Source organism: Rhineura floridana, chromosome 10 (genome assembly GCF_030035675.1).
Source record: "Rhineura floridana isolate rRhiFlo1 chromosome 10, rRhiFlo1.hap2, whole genome shotgun sequence".
Taxonomy (NCBI): Eukaryota; Metazoa; Chordata; class Lepidosauria; order Squamata; family Rhineuridae; genus Rhineura; species Rhineura floridana.
Window position 1 is genome coordinate 25,739,361 of NC_084489.1, and position 19,826 is coordinate 25,759,186.

The 19,826-nt window shown below is 42.1% G+C and overlaps 1 protein-coding gene across 1 annotated transcript in view; it reads left to right on the forward strand.

The window, feature by feature from the left end:
* CMTM6 (CKLF like MARVEL transmembrane domain containing 6) overlaps positions 1–19,826 on the forward strand; it is a 32,737-nt gene that overhangs the window by 5,173 nt on the left and 7,738 nt on the right. The window contains exons 2-3 of the mRNA XM_061586769.1: positions 17,672–17,848; positions 19,179–19,277. Of these exons, the coding sequence (XP_061442753.1) occupies positions 17,672–17,848; positions 19,179–19,277 (276 nt within the window). The remainder of the gene's footprint in view (positions 1–17,671; positions 17,849–19,178; positions 19,278–19,826) is intronic.

Genomic DNA, 19,826 nt, shown 5'->3' on the forward strand with positions numbered 1-19,826 from the left:
AGTGCCTACTGAATACCTTCCTCTTTCAACAAGCCTTTTAAGTTGAGACCTTATCCCAGTCTGTGTCTGTGTTGGAATTGCTTTTTAATATGTTTTAAAATCTTCTTTTTAAAAAAAAAGTTTTTAAAGCTTTTTAAAAGATTTTTTAAAGTTTTTTTAAAAAAAAGTTTTTAAAGATGTTTTGTTTTAATATATTTTAAAGTCTGTTTTTATGATGTTTTAAAGTGTTTTTAGTGCTTTTGTTTGCCGTCCTGGCTCCTACCGGAGGAAGGGCGGGATATAAATCAAATAATAAATAGATAAGCAAGCCAGCAAGCTTTTGTGGGCTAGAGTCCACTTTATCAGATGCATGAAGTGTTACCAGGTAGCAGATATATAATTGCACACACATATACACTGTTTTTTCTCTCTACTCATGTGTGTGCATATTATATTTGGTCAAACCATTTCTTGGTGAGTGCTGGTTCTGCAGCAGCAATTTCCCCTTACGGGAGTGGGGGATCCAATTAAGATGGTCTGTGTCAAGACTCCTCCTGTGGTCACCACCTTGTCACGATGTCACCTCAGGGTCCTGGTCTCTTAACAGTTCTCTCACCGGCCCTAGCACAGATCTCTCAAGATCCCACTGCTAGGCACCACCACCTGACACTTTCTGTAAACAATATAGCCTTGAGACTGTGCCTTAGTCTCCTCCTGGCCTATTGCTACGTTGTGTCTGGGTGCACTTACAGGCCACAATCCCCCTGTATCTTTGTGCCCATAAAGATTACAGCCCTGGGTTGTTTTGGATACCTGATGATGTTACACTATCTCTGCCAGCACTGATACTGTTTCCCAACCTTGGTATATGCCCTGCCCATCCTTCTGGTCTGTGAAACCCAGCCAAGGATCAGGCATTTTGGTAAACCAAGAAATATTTATTTATATACACAGGGAATAACAAGATTACTTAGAGTTTTAGTCAACAAGCATATGGTTTCATAAGATGTTACTCTTTATGTTTCTTAATCATCAATAACCTGCCTCACTACCCGCCTAATCCAATCCACCCTATCCAAAACCAACCCACAGAACCAACCGAATGACTCAACCACTGTCATCCTCTCATTTATACCTTCAGACTCTCAAACGCTCAGCCAATCATCATACAACATTCTCCAACATTCCAACCCATGTACTCCCCCCTTCACTCAGTCTGCTTACCACATGTTGCTGTTGTTGTTGTTGTTATGTGCCTCCAAGTCGACTACGACTTATGGCGACCCTATGAATCAGTGACCTCCAAGAGCATCTGTCATGAACCATCCTGTTCAGATCTTGTAAGTTCAGGCCTGTGGCTTCCTTTATGGAATCAACCCATCTCTTGTTTGGCCGTCCTCTTTTTCTACTTCCTTCTGTTTTTCCAAGCATTATTATCTTTTCTAATGAATCATGTCTTCTCATGATGTGTCCAAAGTATGATAACCTCAATTTCATCATTTTAGCTTCTAGTGATAGTTCTGGTTTAATTTGTTCTAACACCCAATTATTTGTCTTTTTCGTAGTCCATGGTATCCGCAAAGCTCTTCTCCAACACCACATTTCAAATGTGTTGATTTTTCTCTTATCTGCTTTTTTCACTGTCCAACTTTCACATCCATACATAGAGAGCGGAAATACCATGGTCTGAATGATCCTGACTTTAGTGTTCAGCGATACATCTTTACATTTGAGGACCTTTTCTAGTTCTGTCATAGCTGCCCTCCCCAGTCGTAGCCTTTTTCTGATTTCTTGACTATTGTCTCCATTTTGGTTAATGATTGTGCCAAGATATTGATAATCCTTGACAAGTTCAATGTCCTCATTGTCAACTGTAAAGTTGCATAAATCTTCTGTTGTCATTACTTTAGTCTTTTTGACTTTCAGCTGTAGTCCTGCTTTTGTGCTTTCCTCTTTAACTTTCATCAGCATTCGTTTCAAATCATTACTGGTTTCTGCTAGTAGTATGATATCGTCTGCATATCTTACATTATTGATATTTCTCCCTCCAATTTTCACACCTCCTTCTTCTTGGTCCAATCCTGCTTTCCGTATGATATGTTCTGCGTATAGATTAAATAAATAGGGTGATAAAATAACCCCTGTCTTACATCCTTTCCGATGGGGAACCAATCGGTTTCTCCATATTCTGTCCTTACAGTAGCCTCTTGTCCAGAGTATAGGTTGTGTATCAGGACAATCAGATGCGGTGGCACCCCCATTTCTTTTAAAACATTCCATAGTTTTTCATGATCTACACAGTCAAAGGCTTTGCTCTAATCTATAAAGCGCAGGGTGATTTTCTTCTGAAATTCCTTGGTCCGTTCCATTATCCAACGTATGTTTGCGATATGAACTCTGGTACCTCTTCCCTTTCTAAATCCAGCTTGGACGTCTGGCATTTCTCGCTGCATATATGGCAAGAGCCTTTGTTGTAGAATCTTGAGCGTTACTTTACTTGCATGGGATATTAAGGCAATAGTTCGATAATTACTGCATTCCCTGGGATCCCCTTTCTTTGGAATTGGGATGTATATGGAACGTTTCCAGTCTGTGGGCCATTGTTTAGTTTTCCATATTTCTTGACAGATTTTTGTCAAAATTTGGACTGATTCAGTCTCAGTAGCTTGTAGCAACTCTATTGGTATGCTATTCCTGGTGATTTGTTTCTTCCAAGTATTTTAAGAGCAGCTTTCATCTTGCATTCTAAAATTTCTGGTTCTTCATCATATGGTTCCTCCGTGAATGAATCTGTCATCCTGGCATCTCTTTTATAGAGTTCTTCAGTGTATTGCTTCCATCTTCCTTTTATTTCATCTCTGTCATTCAGTGTGCTGCCCTGTAGATTATTCAACATCCCTACTCTTGGTTTAAATTAACCCTTTTATTTATCTAATCTTTTGGAATAGGGCTCTTGTTCTACCCTTTTTGTTGTCCTCTTCTATTTCTATACAGTAACTATTGTAATAGTTCTCTTTGTCCCTACGTACTCGTAGCTGTATTGTTGCATTTAGGGTTCTGACTGTGTTTTTATCTCCTTTTGCTTTTGCTTTCCTTCTCTCTTTAACCATTTGAAGAGTTTCTTCAGTCATCCATTGGGGTCTTTCTATCTTTTTAAAGCCTCAAACCAGTTCCTTATTTGATCTTTATATGCTTCTGGGATGTTATTTAAATTGTATTTTGGCATTATGATTGCTTTGTTGGTCTTCTTTAGCTTTACTCTGATTTTCGATATGATCAGTTCATGATCTGTACTGCTCCTGGTCTTGTTTTTGCAGAAAGTATGGAACTTCTCCACCGTCTGCTACCAATTATATAATCAATTTGATTCCTATATTGACCATTTGGTGATGTCCACATGTATAGTCGTCTTTTCGGTTGTTCAAAAAATGTGTTCGCAAGAAACAAATTATTGGCTTCACAGAATTCAATAACTCTTTCTCCTGCTTCGTTTCTGTCTCCTAGGCCCCGTTTCCCCACAATTCCTAATTCTTCTCTGTTCCCTACTTTTGAATTCCAATCCCCCATGATTATCAGCACATCTTGTTTTGGTGCGTGATCAATTTCTTCCTGTACTTCTGCATAAAATCTCTCCAATTCCTCTTCTGTGTTTGCTGTTGGAGCATAGACTTGGATGATGGTTACATTGATAGGTTTCCCGTTTAATCTCATTGAAATCACTCGCTCAGACCTTGCATTGTAGCTCCTAATTGCTCTTGCTACATCACTTCTCACTATGAAAGCAACCCCATTTCTTCTTAATTTCTCATTTTCTGCATAAAATATTTTGTAGTTGCCTGATTGGAAATGTCCCATTCCCGTCGATTTTAGTTCGCTCACACCAAGTATTATAATGTTGATGCGTTCCATTTCTTGCTTGACCATTTCTAACTTTCCCTGGTTCATGCTTCTCACATTCCATGTTCCTATTGTGTGCGTCATACAACTCTGGACTCTCCTTTCGCATCTGTGCGCATCAGCCTCCGGGCTTCTTTTCAGCTTTGACCCAGCTGCATCATTAGTCACAGCGCTACTTGTATTGTCCTTTGTTCTTTCCCAGTAGCTCGGTGAGTGCCTTCTGACCTGGGGGTCTCATCTTCCAGCACTATCTCGTGTTGCATTTTGGATACTCTGTTCGCAGGGTTTTCATGGTAAGAGATATTCAGAGGTGGTTTACCATTGCCTTCCTCTGAGTTTGGATGCATCTTAGTCTGGTGTTTCAGCTTTGACCATTCCGCCTTGGGTGCCCCTGCTAGTAGTCTAGCCTCTTGGTCTAGACTTCTGACGGCATTGCTCTCAGCTTCTTCAACACACTCAAACCCCCTCACCATGTTAAGGTGTGCATCCGAAGAGGAGGACACCTTAACTTACCACATATACTCTAATAAACCCGCACTTACCATATTTACAGGGGCATCACAGTATGTCCCCAGAGACTTAAAGGATCTAAGAGATTCTTGAATGTTCTGGGTGATTTGCTGATCGATAGACCTGGTTATCCTTTCAAAGCCGTAGTCTCACCAGGGAATGGAAGGATGCACCAGCCCATTGGCATGATCACTCCTGAGTGCTGCCTCCAATGCTCTGGAGCCTGCATTGCTTTTTAGTTTTCTGAAGAGCTGTGGATGATGAAACAGGCTGATGACTGGAGTGCAGACAGCAAAAAATGTGCCATGAAGATGACCAAGCATGTGCTAGAGGGCGTAACTATGCCTATTGCATGATGATGGCAAATAAATTGTACTTAACCCACTTCTATTGCTTCCTCAACTAGTCCTCCAGCTTTTCTGAGTAGTATAGGATCTGTTAACATCTACCTCAGCCAATGGGGTGTTTTTGAAGCTTGCTGTGACAAGTTTGCAAGGCACTTTGAGAATAAAGTTGCTCATCTCCATGGCAATGTGGACACCATGTTTGTGACAAATCCAAATGAGATGTCCAATATGCTGTACACTCTGGTATTATGGGATCAGTTTCAGCTTTTTAGGCCTGATGATATAGACAAGTCACTTATACCTGTTTTGGCAGCTTCAGTGCCATCTTGACCCTTGCCCATCATAGATGATTCAAGCAAGGTGGGTGGTTGACTGGGTGAATCCAGAGCATGGTGAATGTGTCTTTATACAAGGAGGTGGTGTCTGCCACGCTTAAAAAAGAGGTAATATGACCACTCTTTTAAAAACCAGCTCTGAATTCAAAGGTTTATAGTAACTACTGCATGGTTATAATTATGGAGAGAGGTTCTTGTGGTTCAGCTACAGATGCATTTGGATGTTACTGATTATTTGCATCCATTCTCATCTGGCCTGGTTTTGAGACTGAATTAGCCTTTGTTGACCTGCCAGATTATCCATATTGGAAGGAGGTCAGAAGGAGTGCAACCCTATTGCTACTGCTTGATCTTTCAGTGGTTTTTGATACCATTAACCATGGTATCTTACTGGACCAGGTCCTATATCTATCATTGTTGCGAGAGAATCAAGTGGCCGTGACGAGTAGGAGCACCTTCTATCACCTTCACTTGGTTGGATAGCTTGGCCACAGTGATCCAAGCATTGATTATCTCAAGACTGGATTACTATAATGTGCTCTATGTGGGACTGCCCTTAAAGCGGGTTTGGAAGCTGCAGCGAGTGCAGAACACAGTGCTTAGACTGTTGCAACCACCCATGCTTCCAGACCCTCTCCCATGTTTTGAGGCATAGACCAAAGCAAGACAATGTATATAGAATGTGATTGTGCACATATTTATTTATTTATTACAAACTTTCTGTACCACTTTATTGTAGAAAACCTCTAAGCAGTTTACAAAAACATTACAATTATCAATAAAACAGTTAAAATAAGTAATTAAAATATTTACACAATTAACAATTAAACTTCAATAGACTAAAAAGAGATTAAAACACGTCAACATCTATCTGTTTTAAGCAGGTACTGAGAAGAATACAGTGAAAGCACCTGCCTGATGTCGATAGGCAGAGAGTTACATAGTGCAGGTGCTGTCACACTAAAAACAATTTCTCACAAATCTGGAACAAATTTTATGTGGCACCTGCAACTGTGCCAATATCACAAGTTTATATTGATTAGCACCCATGGCACCGTTACAGCTGTGCTGTTTCTCCCTCTTTTTTAAATTTGGGGGCTTCATAAAGCAGGTATATGTCACCACTGGATATGTACTCATTTCATTGATGGAGCACTTAGACACTGCTACTTGCAGATGTTATTCCTTCAGTGACGCTGCTCTGCTAATTCATGAACGTGAATTTGACAAATGGAAGGCTTCCATGAGGGAATATTGGAAGGCTGTTACTCTACCACATGATTATGCTTCCCTGCAACAAGACCACCCTCAGGACCATTGTTAGGGGGATAGGGAATGAATGTCACTTGGAAAGGTTGTAATTGTGGCAAAGTACTAGATTATACAATACAATGCAAATGAACCAAATAGCCGGGTTTCTAGCTCTTGGGATTTCACATGTTTGACAAAGGGGACAGGCTTACTTTTATTTTCCTTTTTAAAATTAAAAATAACAAACTACTATGCACCATAAAGCCAGGCAAATCAACACCCCTTTTTCCAGGAATATTTTTTAAATGTAATCTTTTTGTGATGAGTTAGGGCTTGTTCACACAACTCCTAGAGCCTGCATTGGGAAAGCTTTATAACTTTTGAATAATGATAATTTAATTTCTTACCCACCATTCACCATAAAATCCCAGGACAGGTTACAGCAATTTAAAAACAACAATATTAAAACCTGTTTAAAATAAAAAGTAATTAGGAGAATAGGGTTGGTCCTAAAATATAGATGTCTCAAGTGTCACAGGCCAGGATGAAGAGATGCATCTTTACCATATGATGGAAACTACATAATGAAGGTGCAAGATGCACCTGTGTGGGGAGGGAATTCTTCAACTTAGGGGCTGCCACAGAGGATGTCCCCTCTGGGGCTGCCACTCCCCTGAATTTCTGAAGGCAATAGAAGTAGCCAGAGGGCTTTCTCTACTATCTTAACACCCAAGTTGGTTTGTTGGGAAGGGGGCAGTCTTTTAGATATTTGATAACTGAGTCATTTTTTCTAGCCAATGTTTAGTTTCATTGCTACAAGTTGAGCCTTCTGAGAGGTTGTGTTGAAAAGCAAAAAGCTGGTTGCTTTCTCTCACTTGGTCCATTGTGGGGCAGCATGGGCATTGGGAGTGGGGAGGCTTTTATTTATGGAGTAGAGCTAACAATTTCACCACTTGCTAATATGTAGCCCTTGGCTTTCTAAGCAATCATTTTGGTTTTTTAAAGAAATTTGTATACCCCCTTTCATAATACCTATCTCAGATCTTCTAGTTACAGATGTGTCATAAAGTGCCCCTAACTGAGACCCTACACAGGGAGCATTTCTTGTACTTCTGGGTCTCTCTCCAGCTCTTCCTGCACTGCATTTATATCCCGCTTAATCCTGCTCCACCTTGTTCTCTATGAAGAAGAAGGTGCAAAGAACAGACTTGTAATTATGTGACTTGGTTGTCCTTGTAAAATCAGCCTATTACATACACGCCACATGAGAAGGTCCCCTGTACTGAGGTGAAGCTGCAGTTCAGGAGTTTCCGCTCATGCATGGTAATCCCCAACGCTGTTGCAAATGACTGCAGGGACTTTTCTCAGAGGCAGCTGTGCAGTGATCTGACTCAGAGTCAGGAGACAGCAAATACCTGACTTTGTGACCTCTGCAAACCTTTCCTGCCTTGAAACATCTTGGATTGAAAGCAGGAGCTGTGGCATGGTTCTTGCTTACCCCCATCCTGTAATGTTAAAAACCTACAATGCACTAATTTTCCATTTCCTAAAGGTGGGCAGCCAAGGTAGCTTCCCCAGGAGGTAACAGCACTTTTCCTGGCTATATGCCAGTGCATCTGATTGGCTGGACAGAGCCACCTGTCAATCGGAAACCACCTGAGATAAGAGTCCTTAAAAGCAGAAAGTTGTCAACATTCTAGTGTCCCTCATCGCCTTGCAACCAAGAGGCTAGCGTCAGAGAAAGTTTTCCTATATTTAGGATTAGTTAGATGAATATTCTGGTGTAGTGTTTGATTTTGTTCATGCACACTGCTTGCCCCATTTTCAGTACTCCTCTTAAATTGCTTAAATTGATTTCTAGACTCTACTGCTTAGGCTGTTTGGATTACTCTATTGGTTTAAAGCTCCAGGGAGATCAGGAGGGGGACAGGTTGAAGTTACTAGCTAGGATACTTGGAATTCAGTTGCCAGTCCTGTTTACTCCTGAGTAGACATCTGTGCGACAGTGGGAATCCTGTACCCCTTGCCCTTGGTGACAAATGGTGGTATTGAGATAGGAAACAGGACAAGACACCCATTGCTAATGGGTTGCTGCTGAAGCAAAGCACCTGTGTTCCGTCACAGAAGCAACCACCCACTCTTCCCATAACATCTGACTTGCTGCAACTAGTCTTAGCACCAGGGCTGTGGAGTCGGAGTTGTGGAGTCGGAGTCGGGAGCAATTTTGGGTGGGGTCGGAGTCGGGAGCAATTTTGGGTGGAGTCGGAGTCGGTAGAAATGTACTGACTCTGACTTCCAAATAAATTTTGATTGACAAGAAGCAATTTTGGGTGGAGTCGGAGTCGGACAGTAGAAAAATAGAGGAGTCGGAGTTGGAGTCGGACAGTGGAAAAATAGAGGAGTCGGAGTTGGAGTCGAAGGTTTGGCGTACCGACTCCACAGTCCCGCTTAGCACACACCCGCGCTGTTGGTAAGTTAGTCTGTGTAGTACTTGCTGTCAGTAGAGCCCATAAAATTCCTCTACTGCTTCAGGGCCTGCAAGTGACTTGTTCTCTAGGCCAGCTGTAGCTCTCAAGTGATTAGCGGGTTTGTTCAGCATTATACCAGAGTGTTTTTGTTAAGTGTGTATCCTGACTGCTTTTGTGTTGACAAAGCCATGTTTTGCCCTTGTGAAGCAACTGACTATCATATGGTAACATTTCAGGACCTGTGTAGAAAGCTATGGGCCCTTTTTGTTAAGCCTTTTTTTGGTAAGATATTAACCTAAACTCTCTTGTGTATGGGGCAAACACAGCATGCCCTTGCCCTCCAGTCTAGAAATATGCTAGGTGCTGGGTCTCTTTGTCTCCTAAAAACGTGATACTGGTGCCTAATATTTTAAACTGCTTCTTCAACTCTGTGCAGGATTCATAACCAAAATTTGATGTGTTGACTTCTAGACAATTTATTGCCAAAAAGTATTAAATACCTTTTGTTGTTCTGTTTGTCCATCAGATATTGTTTGTAGATAAATAGCACTGGCATGTGGTTCCTTTCATAATATGGTTATCAAGCAACCTAAGACAGAATTCATGTTTGTGTTTTCTAACTAATCAGCTTGCACAATACATCCCTCTCCCCACTTCCTGGTATTGCTTAGTGCACCTGTCACCACGTGGCTGTGTTGTTTCTTCATGTTACTTTTTCTCTGGCTCAAGAACTATGCAAGTTTGTTTAAAGTTTAATATAGTTGCCTTTCTGAGTTAGTTGGTGGATGGATATTGCTTCACAAGTGTGGGAATGTAGTAATTAAGACAGTCATCACTGTAAGGGGAAACCCATCTGTTAAGACTTTGTTTTTTTATCCCATTTGAGAAAATGGGAATATTTCCTATTACAGTAACACACCAGAATAAAAATGTTGTTAATAGACAAATGTCAATACTGTGGCAGATCCAGATTTAAACTATGTGTTCACGTTGATTTTCATAGCACTGGAAGGAAAGCCATAGCTATTTTATACTGAAATGCAAAGTGTCCTGCTAGCTTTGCAAACAAATTAGAAGAAAAATCCTTCTTTGGTTTTCATGACATGATAGAAGTGTATAAAATTATGCATGGCATGGAGAAAGTAGATAGAGAAAAGTTTTTCTCCCTCTCATAACACTAATACTCCTGGACATCCAATGAAACTGAATATTGGAAGATTCAGGAAAGACAACAGACAAAAGAAAGTGTACTTCTTCACACAGCACATTATTAAATTATGGAATTTGCTCCCACAGGAGGCAGTGATGGCCACCAGCTTGGATGGCTTTAAAAGAGGATTAGACAAATTCATGGAGGATAAGGCTATCCAATGGCTATTAGCCATGATGGCTACGCTGTCTCTCCATAGCTGGAGATGGTATGGTTCCAAATATTAGTTGCTGGAAACTGTAGGAGGAGAATGCTCTTGCGCTGAGGTCCTGCTTTTGGGCCTCCCATGGGCATCTGGTTGGCCACTATCATGCCTCCATCAGACGAGTCGTCAGAAGAGGATGAGGAGCAGGGGATTGGCACAACAGACCCAGGAGAGGGAACAAGTAGACCCACCCAAGATGTAGCTTCAGACCTATCACTCGAAGATGTTCAGGATACAGCTGGAGCCCCTCAGTCAGATTCAGGGAGTAAACAGGAGGCCCCTTCACTCCCTGCAGAGCAAAGACTCCTGTGAATAGCAGAGCAATGCAGGCATTCTGGCCGTTTAAAGCTACAAGCTCCTGAGAGTCAGAGGGCTGATTGCTAGCACCTGAACCAAGGAGGGGAGCTTAAAAAGCTATGAATGGCTTGGGGCTCTTGATGGAAACAACATCGACCTTTCGTGACACCTTGTAGCCAGCCTGGTTTGTGATTGTGTGTCTTTGACCCTACCCTGTCTCATTGGATTCTTGGTACCTTGACTTCGGACTTCCCCAGGACTTGTCTGTTCTTCACTCTCTTGGTATTTATGCTGACTGTAGTGGTGGGCCTCTTTGCCTCAAGCCTGACAGATTTACAGCCTGGCTGCTGGCCATTATCTGTTAATTAACTTACTGTAGCCATAAACTATCTCCCTCAGTCAGCAGAGACTGAAAGCCACTGTGAGAACTGGATGCTGGACTAGATGGGCCATTGGCCTAATCCAGCAGGCTGTTTGCATGATATACAGTGTATAAAGAAGTGACACCTTCTCTTTTGTAAATCATTATGAGGCAGGCCTACCTGCCAGGGGATGTCTCTAAGACATACAACATCTCTAGTCACCATTCCTTCTAGCCTCTCTAGTCACCATTCCTTCCAGGCAACCAAATTACATAACTCCCCCTGTCATGAATTTGTAGATTTGTTAACCTGGTTTTCTTGTTAACATGGCTCAGATACAGGGAATTGTGGGAGTTACATCTTGGAAGGAGACAGGCCTCTGTGAGAGGAAAATTTTAAGTTTCGTTTCCAGCTGCAAATCTGGTTTCTCTGCTAATCTGCTGGGAGCCTGGTACTCAAGGCCATGCGGGCCTGAGAAGGTTGAGATCAGAGATGGGAGGGGGGCCTGCAAGGTGCGAAAAAGTGAAGAATCTTTGGGAATAGGATTGCATCAGAAAGCCCCCTGATTGGTTAATTCATCCTGAACCATTGTGTGCCTTTTTCCTTAAGTATAGGGGTTGTGACCCATAGCCTTTGTTCCCCCTGGACATTCTACTGGATGTTCCCCTGGGGCGTTCTTGGGATACCTATATGGGGTTCCACTGCTTTTTACCAACCTGATGCTATTCTCTCTGAGGAGAGATGAGATTTACCAACAACTACCTCTGCAGTAAGTAGAACAGGCTAGTTAGTTTATTATTTTCTGTTGTGTGTTGAACTCTCTTGTTATACCTAAACCCCTGGTTGGGTGAGGTTTTGAGGAATTGTTCTGCTGCTATATCTATATTAAATGTGCACTTATATTTTTAATAAAGTACTTCTTATTAACCTGGTGTATTCATTGAGTTGGTTCTGAATCCAGCACCTTGACCACTGACCATAAACTACCAAGAGTAAAAGCAGGTAATGTACTTTGGTTTTACCAGAGGTTTCTGGACAAGGAGTGTTTGTTTGGCTCTTGTCTTTCTGAACCTTGGTTTACCTATTTCTGGGCTCTGAGTTCCCCTAGCTCAGAGCTGAACCAGTGAAGGGATGGTGGCAGCCTATCTTCTACCTTGCAGGGTTGGTGTTGGGTTGCACAGCCTTGGCAAGGGGAATTTGGTGATTGGGTTCCAGATCAATTGCCCAAGGTGAGGGAATTGGGTCTGAAGCATGCACCCTGTGACTCTTGGGGGTGCGAGGGCATGACACCCCCCACTTTAGAGTACACAATTTGAGCAATCATTTAATAATGCTCCAAATAATCTCATTTTTTAAGTAACACATATCCAGCCTCATCTCCTGGCTTCAAAAGGTGTTGAGAGCACCTTTCTAACTAACAGCAACACAGTCCATCGGTTGACCTGGGCAGCCTTGTCAGTCAAGGCCACCTAGGTGCAAACATCATAAATATGGAACATTTCCCCCATATTCCTTTGTCCCTATAGGATAGTGTACGTTGAATCTACATTGGATAACCCCATCTGTCACCAGGACTATCTCCAACAATCTTCCATTGTTTAATGTCAGACAAACATACTCAATTTTTGCTTATTTTTTTAAAGTACTATCTATTTTCCCTTTTTGTCTTTTAGTTTGTATATTCTTTTTTAAAAATTTGGCTTTGGGGTTTTCAGTGCATTCCTGATAAACCCAAGGGACTGTAGTCCTCTCACACACTAAGCTGCTTGATCTTTACACTATCTACTTGTGCCTAAGGGGAAGTATGAGGAAAGTAAGCTGCCTGGCCCCACGGACATGGGGAGGTACTAGCTGGAACAAGCTCACCCAGGCAAATTAATGGCTCATAGCTCTGGGCAACCTTCCTGGCTGGAATTAAAGGGGGAAAAGGTAGATGTTGAGAGAAAAAAGGATGGTGCTGGCATGACTGGTCTCTCTCACAAAGCAGTTGTGACAAGGCAGTAATTAGAATTATCTTTCACACTTTCTTGCAATTACCTTATTGCTTCACTGTCTCCTGTTTTAGGTTGTTTGGACTCCATGTAAGAGGGTCTGTTGGGGAAATCACTTGTTAATTTTTTTTTAAGCTATCCTAAAATAGAGCACTACATAAAGCAATTCCTAGACTAAATGGAAGTTAGGAAATGAGCTCATCCTTGTGCTTTACAATATAGGCAGGATGTCACTGATGGGATTTTAGTCAGAAGGCATTATGTTTTTGCTATATGGAAATACATACCAGCCAGGTTCCTTTTATACGAGGGACTGAAATTTTAATGGGAAGGTAATTTTTTTCACCACAGCCTGAATGGCTAAAAGTCTGAAATTTGTCCAAATGAAAAACGCAAAATGAGTAATATCTTCCCAGAAAAGAAGCAGTGCTGTGTTAACTGTAAATTGGATGTGTCACTATGTGGCTTTGCACTAGTGCAGAAGCAGCTAGTGTTTCTGTCCCTGATTTGATGACAACAGTGCTGTTTTATCTGTCACCAGTGTCATGTGTAGGAATAGGAATGACAAGACTGATTCTAATCGGATCAGCTGTAGTGCGAGGAGCTCGCATGCTCCAGCTGGTCGCTGTCAGCTGGAGCGCGGTGGCTGGAGCTCCCCGTGCTCCAGCTGATTGCCCAGCTGGCTCCGCCATATTAGTGGAATGCCAAAAAGTGGGTCGCCGAAAAGCGGGGCCCTACTGTACTGTACAAATCTAACTGAACTTCATAGTAGCCCTTTTCAAGCCAAAAAATGATCAAGGAGGCCTTCACATTTCTCTAGCAAGCATAGGCTTGGGATACTGGGGAGGAACATAGGAAACAGCCTCATATGGTATCACACCAATGGTCCATCCAGTTCAGTATCATTCACACTGGCTGGCAACAGCTGATTGATGTCTGACAGGCATATCTCCCAGACCTACATGGGCATGCCAGGGATTGAAATGTGGATCTTTTGAATATAAAGCACATACTCAACAGCTGCGCCACGAACCTTTGTGAAGCAGTGCTCAGCTGAGTGGTTGATATATGTGACAGTTGAGCTTTTGGTTGGAAGAGCCTGGTAGTGAGCATCTGTGCTTGTCACAAGCTTAGAATTGGCTGGGTAGAGAATCTATACTGAAAGGTGCATACCCACACAACTCTAGTTATTCTGAGCTGGAACCAATAAAAGTGGTCACGTATATGAGGCTTCTTAATCATTTACATTTCTCCTTATATGAAGAGCCTCTCTTCTCATTTGGTCTTTTGATCATGTCACTGCTGCTGTTAGTGTTAAGTCATGTTAACATGCAGGAAATTGGAATCTTGTATTCTATGAAGCAATCATCCATGAGCATTAATTTCTTATGAATATTGATTGTTGCTTCAGGCATAGCATCACTAATAAGTATAGGGCTGGGGAATTTAATTGAGCCCTATGCAGGTCTAGCTCATTTTTACTAGCAATTTGAGATATCTATCAAGTCCTCTTCTGTGCCATTGAAATTTATTTCAAGTATAATGTTTATGGATTCTAAACACTTTATGGATCCCTTTTTGTCTTTATTTTAAAGGTCAGTTGATGTTATCTCTGTATAGGTTTGGATTTAATGACCTCCAGCAAATCTGTTTTGAGGCAGAGTTACTGGACAATTTATATGTTATGTTACATTATGTTAACATTTATTTCTAGGCTGCCTTTCAGCCAAAAAGGCACCCAAGGTGGCTCACACACAAATAGAAAAACATAAATACAAATCAAAACAACATAATCTACAAGAATTCAAACCAACACAATTATAACATTTCTAAAAAGCAACAACTAAAAACAAAAAGCAGTCATCTTGATAAAGGTGAGTATCTAGTGTATCAATTTGGTGGTCTGTCTTCTGTAGAAATTTCTGTCTGTGCTGTCTGGTCTCTTCTCTTCCCATGGTGAAGGAGGTCTGAGATTCTTTCACATTTTCAACTGTGAAGTTGAACCAGACTCGAAAACGAGGATTACACGTATCTGGTGTGATGAACTCAAATTCAGTAATATGATCCACACGTCCAAGGTTACCACTTTCAAAGCAGGTGTCAAATACAAGATGTCCCTTTTTTGGTTGTCCAAAATACCCTGGTGGAACAGCAGCATATTTGTTTAGGTTTCCTGTGATAATTTCATTTATTCCTATGTCGCTACCTGTTTCTGCCGTCTTGCTCCTCTCTGCCATGTTTGTTTTCATTCCGTCTTTCCCTTTGGATGACATGGGAGTCAAAGCTGTGCTTTGTAGGAAGAGATTCTGAGGAGCTGAGGCAAGTAGTGCTGATGAGAGAAGAAGTTCTAGGCAGAAGAGGTAGTTGTGTAAAGTCCCACATGTCCTCAGAGATTCCTTTTGTCATTGTGCAGCAGTAGTTACTGATATTTAAACTAAGTGCACAAAAACTGAAAGTAAAGCAAAGCAGGAATCGAATCGTCCTACATACACAACAACAGATGAAGGCAAGAGGGAGTCAGGAAGTAGTCTGCAGTGTGTTAGACAATAAGGGTTGAATTCTGGAAGAATTTATATGTAGCTGACCTCTAGAAATGCTGAGAATCTGGAGCAGTTTGGCATTACCCAAATGTGCATGGAAATACACATGTAAACATCATTTTGTTTTATTTCAGATACAGCATTGAATTACAGGGACTCTCCCTTGACTTAAAAATATTGTCAATTTCAAGGGATAGGGCATGGTTTGGATGAAGAATTGCTAGTAGCGGAGCTTCTTGTTCCCAAGAATATGCACTGCAAAATTGGCTTGCAATAACATACCATCTTGTTTAGTTTTCTGCACCTCTGAGGTACTTTGTAGCCTGCAACTACAATTGCAGGAGAAATGGATGCCTGGAAGTTCAGTTACATCTATATGTGTGAGAGTATGTTTTCCAACCAGAAATGTAACATTACTTCCAGGCTCGCATTATTATTATTTATTTCCAGGTTGATATTAATTTTTTTGTCTCTCAATTTAACTTTGTTTTCAGTCCTTCTGCTCAGTTTATTTTATGCTTTTCATTTATTTGCTGTAGTAACTTATCTCATTGAGCACTGCCCCCTTACTGCCTCTTGCCTTCAACTGTTTATGCAAGTGTGTCAGAAAGGGGCAGACTGGCAGGCAAAACATAGATAAGAACTTAATTGTTACATTCTCCCCCTTTTCTGATTCTAAAGTCTGATTTGCACATCACATTAAACCATAGTTAAAGTTTAACTTTGGTTTAATAAAAATGAGCGGAGCAATGGTGCACACTGCTCAGGCATCCCTGCTTTACTCCTCCCCTTCTCCAGGGCTGGCACCAGGCTGACTGGGCCCTTGGGCACCAGCCTGCTCTGGGCTTGTGGCGCATGCACACATGCCCCACCTACCTCTCCCATCGCCTCATGTTAACCACTTGTGTGCTGCACATGCATACGTGCCATCAACAAAGATAGCAGCGAGGACTTCCCTAAGGGGGCTCATGCCCCCATCTTAGTTGATGGCGCACATGCCTGCTGTCAACCAAGATGGCAGTGGGGTGGTAGCCCCATAAGGAAGCCTCCGTCGCCATCTTGGTTAATGGCAGGCAGGCATGCTCAGCGCACACAGCATTCCCAGCAATAGGAGAGGTAGGTGGGGCATGCGTGTGGGCTTATTGAAACCCACACAGTGTGTGTGAGAGAGAGAGAGAGAGGAAGAGGGAGGGAGGGAGGGATGCCTGGGAGTTCCCTCTCTGCGATCTGCAGCAGTGTTGGGAGTCAATGCTGCTGCGGATCGCAGAACAGGAGCACTACCCTCCCACCCTAAGGAGGGGCCCCTGGGCCACAGAGGCACTAGGCCAGGGCCCAACCTAGCTGCCATCTGGCACTGGCCCTCCCCTTCTCCTGTATTTGCCATGTTAGGAATAACAGATTATAAGCCTTGGCTTGTTATGTTGTCCAAACATGGGCTGATTGTTTGTTTCTAAAGAAACCATGAGGGCTAGCAAAAGTTTATTCTTGGCTTACTGCTTATGATTTGTTTGGGGAGAAAAGCCACGAGTCTGGGTTTAGACAACACTGCAACCAAGGCTTTTGTGCAATGTGTACCAGCACAATGTATGTTCGCATTAAGCCATAGTTAATATTACCTGTAGCTTAATGTGAGGTGTGAACACAGCCTAAATGTATATGTCGAAAGGGAGAAAACAATGGGGGCAACTGCAGGAGCAGGAACATCCCTTAAAAGAAGTAGGTGTAGTTCAGTGGACACATTTATGACACGTGCACTTGGAAGATCTGGATTCAAGCCTCCAAGACTTTCTTGGTAGATATGGGCAAATCCCTTTCCCTTAGTTGGGCAGAGCAAGCCTAATCACCAGAATGCCTTGTTCTGGGACTTTCCATGGGCTACTGCCTGTTGGAAACCTGTTGGTACTTCCGCCGTCCTGCAGGTTTGGTGGGTGCAATGGGGAGCTCTGCCCTGGAGGAGTGACTCCAATGGAGCTTTTGGAGAGGGCTGTGTGGAGGGAGACCTCTGCACCATCCAACCCTCACCGCCAGCAGCATGGTGGATTCAGGGTCTGAATGGAAGCCTAAGTCCCACGTTTGAGAAATGGGAACTTGTAACAAACATTTCTTACAAGCTTCGTGAAGATAAGATTGTAAAGCATTCTATATATTAAAAATTATTTTAAAAATTATTTAAATAATATTAAAATGCTTTCATAAATTTATCACTTGAGTGGTGGTGATATTATGCAATCTGAATGGATGTTCTAACAGCCAATGTTCTCCCTCCCCTTTTCCAACAGGTGCTGTCCCTCCTAGCCTTTGTGTGTGAAGAAATTGTAAAAGAATGCACTAGTTGTGGTGGGCTGTACTTCTTTGAGTTCATCAGCTGCAGTGCCTTCCTCTTGACTATTCCGATCCTTGTCATATATTGCACTTCGTTCTATGAGAAGACAGGGAAGGAGAAAGTAATGCAATTGGTAAAGAGTGACTGTTTTTATATATGTTACAATCATCATTTTAAGGAATTGTAATCATGTTCAGCACTGCCTTCTTCAGTGTTTTTCCTTAAAGGAGACAAGAAGAGTTGTAGTTAGGATAGTCCAAACATGTATTGACAACTCAAGCATTTTATGTTAATACACTGAGAATTTTAGCTGGGGCTAAAATCCAACAAGGAACACAGATTTTATAGCTTATTTTTAAATGCCCCCCCAGGGGTTGTCTGGGTGTTTGAGACCAATGATACTACTAGGCAGACTAAGGGAGATGTGGAGCTCTGTATTGGAGTGGGGATCCTTTTTCAACCCAAGACTTTGTGGGCAATCTTCCAGGGGTTGCATGCTAGTGGGCGTGGCTAGAGGCAGCTGTGGGAGGAGCAACAGTTGTGACTCTTACAGTTGCATAGTAGGCTACATTCCAGAGGTTTCTAATATGCACACACCCCTCCATCCTTCATCCAGGCAAGCAAGAGGCATTAATACATTTCAAGGACACATTTATCCAAGCAAAAGCAGTGAAGGGCAGTAAAATAGAGAGGTAGTATGGCCTGGGAAGGGGGTATTTCCCAAGGATTGCATTTGGCCATCTGGGCCTAAAGTTGCCCGCTCTTATGTCCCAGCATCCTTAACATGTCAAGCTCTTATGAACACTGGCTGGTTAATAGTCTGTGGGAGAAGGAATAAGCAGGAAATGTGGGAGAAGGCAATCTCCCTCTATTTCCATGGGTTTACAAAAGCATTTTATCTCTGTAGAGGTTACAAGTAAAGCTGCATTTAAAAGAGTTGTAGTATGTTTTCTTATCCTGCCTCTCTGGTACACATTTTCCACTTCCAGACTTTCTATTGACAATTTCTTAATACCACCAGCACTGAATTTTGTTTTATTCCCTGGCTCCCTAATTCCCTCAGTTTGTTTTTGGTGTCTACAGATATCTTTGGGGTAGACAAAAGAGATTCTGGCGAACATTTACAGTTAAAATAGTTGAAGGGCAGAGGCTTTACTCTGAAAGCCAACATGGTGAACTGGCTACAGTGGTGCACTTTGAGCTGGGTGAACAGGGTTTCAAACTCCACTCAGCCACACACTTAACTGAATTAGCTGGGGCAAGTCATTAGTTCCCAGCTGTGCTTCCTTAATGGGAATGTTAGTGATCCCCCTTGTTGGGTTCTGTGAGGAACAGCAAGATAAAGGATGCAGTGTTTTGTGCATCAAAATTTGCATTATTATTTTTACCATGTATTAGGAGTGAAGAGTAAAAAAGAAACAATAGTTTTGGAGCTACCTTTCACTTTATTTTTTTATTTGTAGGATTTCTGGATTGTTTCAGTCGTGGGGGCCTTTTTCCTACTAGCTTCAATTGTGTTTTCTGCAACCAGTGACAAAACACCAGTTGAAAGCACTGCTATTGTAAGTACATGGCCCTTTTCAGCTCATTATTTGTGTTCTCTGCCATACGTGTAGAATTAGTTTACATTTTCAGGCTTTACCTGCTGGTTGTGCAGGAAGATGTGGCAAGGGTGATGCAAAAAGAATGTTGTAGGAATTTGTTACTACTGGGACCTTAAGACCTAGTTTAAAAAATCCTTGATGTGGTATAACGTAGGAGCCCAGTGAATATTGCTTCATTCCTCACATGTGGCTTCCCCTCCCCAGAAGCTTCCTAGTGTTGGCTCAGCTAGGAAGAAAAACTCTTGTGCATCTTGTCCATCTCTACAGTCTTGTTTTTATCTTAAATGTGGTGCTCACCATATAACTGTCTTCTGATAACATGCATTATTCTTGCTCTCCACTCCCTTAGTTTCTATGAGGAGGTCTAGCAAGAAAAATATCTGTAGCTCAAGTCATTTTATGAATAAAGTTATCCCGGACTGACAATGTAAGATTTCTCAGATTTCCTAAAGTCTACATTGAGGCTTGTTGACTCTAGCAGCAAGTTCACCACCTACTGTGTTTTGG